At 39.8% G+C, this 4698-nt stretch overlaps 1 protein-coding gene across 1 annotated transcript; it reads left to right on the top strand.

Moving 5' to 3' along the window:
- The first annotated feature begins 1860 nt into the window (after positions 1–1860).
- Positions 1861–4447, top strand: LOC108793529 (synaptic vesicle membrane protein VAT-1 homolog). Its single transcript, XM_018564501.1, has 2 exons — positions 1861–1898; positions 3310–4447. Exons 1-2 carry the CDS (start codon positions 1861–1863, stop codon positions 4307–4309), a joined length of 1038 nt encoding a protein of 345 aa, XP_018420003.1. The 3' UTR covers positions 4310–4447.
- The last annotated feature ends 251 nt before the right edge of the window (positions 4448–4698 follow it).

Below are 4698 nucleotides of genomic sequence, written 5' to 3'. Positions count from 1 at the left end.
CCAGGTGGTCAAGTGGCATAAGTAGGCAGCTAGGTAATATTTAATGATGTCTGGGAAGCCAAGAGGCTCCTTTGAGACTTTGAAGTTGGAAGAAACTGCCTGACTAACTTATGTTTGTTGTTGTTCCAAGTGAAGTTCAAAATGTCTTTTTGTAAAGTTTTGAGTTCTTTTAGAGGGAATTTGATTGGTGGGGTTTCATAATGGTAGGCCAGTTTAGGTAGGAGAGTCATTTTAATTAAGTTGATTTTAGTTATTTTGCCCATCCGGGGCAATTGGAAAAAGTATTTTATATTCTCGGGAACAGTGGGATAAAATTAGCACTCGATAATTTAGATACTTGGGGATGAAGTATATTCCTAGGTGATGCACCTGGAATGTATTTAGCTGATTTAAAACAAAGGTTCAATTGAGCTTTAAGTATTACAGAATGTCAGGTCTTGTCAACTAAGGGGCCAAGAAGTTTGACTGTAATATGCCATTAGCTATTGACATTACATTGTAATATACCATTAATAAATAAACATTCCTGTTGTATCACTTTAAAGTAAATTATACCATTTTAGCTCACCACAAACGCTACATCCAGACACAAATAAGTACTAGGAAGTAATATTTCACTTTTCTAAGCATGATGGTTTGGGTCAAGTAATTTGAAATAATTTAAAAGCTTTCTTTGTGTTACAATGATTACTGAAGGAAGTGTTAAATGATGCTGAAAACACATATAAAATTGCATATTATGACCACAGAAAAACTATTTGATCATTACAATTTTAAGCAAAGCTCTACATCATCCAAGTGGGAGTCACATTAAGTATATTATTATTATTATTATTATTATACAGGATTTATATAGCGCCAACAGTTTGTGCAGCGCTTTACAATATACATTTGAAACCTTTTACTTCTTTTTAAATTGTATGTTTCATACTGTAATTGCATAGACCATTTTAAACATTTTTCTTTTCTTTTTAACGGTTTATTGTACTTGTAATACAAAATATTTAATTTGATGGATCACAAAAAAAAAATAATTATCAAGCTGGAAGCAATAAACCAAAAAAATAATCAATAAAGCCTATAAAAAGACTACTGCATGTCAATCTTACTTTATTCTATATTGCAAAAGGCTGCTGTTTAACGTTTACTTCAAATGTGTACCAATTATTTTATAGTTCTCAGATAATAATGATTTGGCTTCCCCTGTGCTGTCAATGTACCTCATGGAGAAAAGATATGGTGTCGGTAAGTATGTCAGGACCAGATTGATATTGGGGGGGGGGAGAGGTTAAAAGAACCAATTTGCCTACTTTGTGTCAGTACAATGAGAAATCATAGCTAGAAAAGACAGGAAAACTGTCTTTCTTCTAGCAATTAAATTCTAGGTGTATGGACCCGTCGTGAGTGAACTGTAAGGACTGCTATGAGGAGGTATCAAAAAGTAATGCCTGCTGAGATATAGAATGTTTTATACAGAGATGGAAACAATGAACACATGTATACATACAGTTAGCCTCTACATTCCTCTACTAAGGGTTACCCTTCCACATAGTCCCCATCACAGTTGATGCATTTGCACCATAGTTTTAGCCATGCCTCCAATCCGGTTTGGAAAAATTCCACAGAGCACTCTTTGCTCCACTGCTTTATCGCTGTTTTATCTTTCTGCAGGTCCTCAAATCTCATGCCATGGATGTAATCCTTCATTGGCCCAAACAGGTAGAAGTCAGATGGTGCCCAATCTGGGCTGTAAGGTGGATGAGGAACCGCTGACCAGCACATTTTGGCAATCACCTGATGCAGCTGTATGGCATGGATATATTTCTCCTGATGGCTTTCTTATTAAAGTCCATGAGAATGATGCCTTGGTCATCGCAGAACATGGTTGTCATGATCTGGTAGATTTGAATTTCTTTGGATGAGGAGAGCTTTAATGGCGCCATTCAATGTCTTGTTAACAATTTCAGTTCTTCACTTTTTAAACTTCTTTACCCACCGCCTAACATTGCTCATGTCAATTACTGCATCACCATACACATTCTTCAAGCGTGTATGGATCTCAACAGCTGAATCACACTCTTTTGTCAGAAATTCAATTAACGTTCTTTTTTTGCAGCCTCTCATCAGTGATTCACAAAAACAGAAACACACAATAATTGAGATAGACCATATGTATGACATATATCAGGCATTTTATTATACGTTCACATGAAAGGCAGATATTAAACATGGTTATACCCCTTGTATAACAAGAATCCAGCCAGAGGGCACTGACGGTATTAAACATGGGAATGTGTTGGTGATCATCAGAAAAATTATGTGTGGGTGTCTTTTGTGCTGCCCCTGGCAGTCCTGATGTTCTAGACTATAAATAAGTTGGCGAATCAGAAATCCAGCCCTGGTTAGGTTAGAGAAACAAAAAGACAAAAGACAAACGTGCCACAACAACACATTTTTACAAACCACAACTGCCTATTATCTATCACAACGTAACAGTAACATACAGGTGAAACTCGAATAATTAGAATATCGTGCAAAGTTCATTTATTTCACTAATGCAACTTAAAAGGTGAAACTAATATATGAGATAGACTCATTACATGCAAAGCAAGATAATTCAAGCCGTGATTTGTCATAATTGTGATGATTATGGCTTACAGCTCATGAAAACCCCAAGAACCCCAAATCCACAACCTCAAAAAAGTAGATTATTACATGCAATCAATAAAACAAGGATTGTACATAGAACAATATCGGACCTCTGAAAAGTGCAAGCATGCATATGTACTCAGTAATTGGTTTGGGCCCCTTTTGCAGCACTTACTGCAATTACTTTTGCACGATATTCTAATTATTCGAGTTTCACCTGTATATTACCTGCAAGAACATATTACTTTACAGCTTACGATTATTTAATTCTGCAGCCTGTTATGGCTAGACATGGGCATGCTGGAAGGGGTGTTCTATTACCCCCCCCCCACCCCCACCCCCCATTTGTTGTTTTCCACCTTGCCCCCTTTGTTAATTTTTTTTCTTTTTTCCCCACTGTCCTCTGACCTATCCCCCTTATCTGTACTCCTTATGTTCTTCTCCCACTTCCTTTCCTTATCCAATATATTTATACCTGCCTTCTATTATTCTTCCTTTCTTTCTCATCTCTCTATATGCACATGTACTGTATTCTACTGAGATGATAACTATACACCCCAATGTATACCAATTATCAACGTAAGATGCACCAGGGGTGTGCTTCACTTACATCTCAAAGTCCAAATCCCATTCGCACTGCCACGGTCTCAAAACCACAAGGTATGGTTGCCGGTCGGGGGGCGTGGCCGGAATGCTGCTGATGGGGGTCAAAGCCTGCGGACTGAACTTTGCCGATCTGATGGCCAGGCAAGGAGTGTACGATCGCCTGCCATCCCTGCCAGTCTCCCTGGGTATGGAGTGCTCCGGCATCGTTGAGGAGCTGGGAGAGGGGGTGACAGACAGACAGGTTGGAGATAAGGTTATGGTCCTCAACAGATTTGGTTTATGGCAAGAGCTGGTTACTGTTCAGACTAGCCACACATTTATCATGCCAGACGGAATGAGCTTTGAAGAAGGTGCAGCCTTGCTGGTGAACTATGTAACTGCCTACATGATACTGTTTGACTTTGGCAATCTGAGGCCAAAACAAAGCGTCCTTATCCACATGGCAGCAGGTGGTGTTGGTACTGCAGCAACACAGCTCTGTAAAACTGTGGATGATATTACAATATTTGGGACCGCTTCTTCTTGCAAGCATGAAGCACTTAAAGAACACGGTGTCACTCATCCCATTGACTACAGGACGAGTGATTATGTGGATGAACTTCGGAAAATCTCCCCTAAAGGTGTAGACATAGTGATGGATCCCCTGGGAGGTTCTGACACTTGTAAAGCCTATAACCTGCGGAAACCTATGGGAAAACTGGTAATTTATGGAGCTGCCAAGATGTTGACTGGACAAAAGAAGAACCTTGCTGCCTTGGCAAAGACTTGGTGGAACCAGATCAGCATAAATGCTATGCAGCTTATTCCATCGAACAAAGCGGTGTGTGGCTTCCACCTGGGCCACTTGGATAATGAAACCGAGCTGCTCACCGATGTTGTGGTTAAACTGCTTGACATGTACAAGCAAGGGAAGATCAAGCCCAAGATTGACAGCATATATCCTTTTGAGCAGGTTGGTGATGCCATGAGACAGATGCAGGAGAAGAAAAATGTTGGTAAAGTGATCCTGGTCCCTGAAGTGCCAAAAGAAGAAGCAAAAAAGGAAGAGAATTAGAGCTGCAGAAGCGAGCGCTGAGTCCTGCAGATTGTGAAAACTGTCCTGTGTGTGTTTGGGGAAGAATGTCTGAGCCCTCTTGTCAAATGCCTATATACCTGCTCACTTGCTAGTAGGTTCTACAAGAGCATTTGGGTGTGAGCATATACCTGCGGGTATAGAATTTGAGAAATCTCACTTTAAACTCTGAACTGCACATGATTTAGCAAAGAGAGTCCTGAGCCAATCTCTGGGGAATTTGTTTTGTCTTAGTCTGCTGCAGTTTCGGAGAATTTTCATTGTACTCCCTATAGGTCTGTACACATAACATTCCAGATATTGGGTTGCAGTTATGCTGAGGGAAAGTAAAATATGTCCGGTTTCCACCATCAGGCACATTAACTAAGATG

Source organism: Nanorana parkeri, unplaced genomic scaffold (assembly GCF_000935625.1).
Source record: "Nanorana parkeri isolate BGI_ZX_2015 unplaced genomic scaffold, ASM93562v1 scaffold757, whole genome shotgun sequence".
In the NCBI taxonomy this organism is placed as follows: Eukaryota; Metazoa; Chordata; class Amphibia; order Anura; family Dicroglossidae; genus Nanorana; species Nanorana parkeri.
Note: the sequence above shows the minus strand (reverse complement) of the source record. Positions and strands in the feature narration are given on the sequence as shown.

Bases quoted from the DNA above. Each gene is read 5' to 3' on its own strand.
- LOC108793529 (XM_018564501.1), top strand. From the start codon at position 1,861: ATGCCTTGGTCATCGCAGAACATGGTTGTCATGATCTG. The intron at 1,899-3,309 runs GTAGATTTGAAT...CAAAACCACAAG, and splicing joins AACATGGTTGTCATGATCTG to GTATGGTTGCCGGTCGGGGG.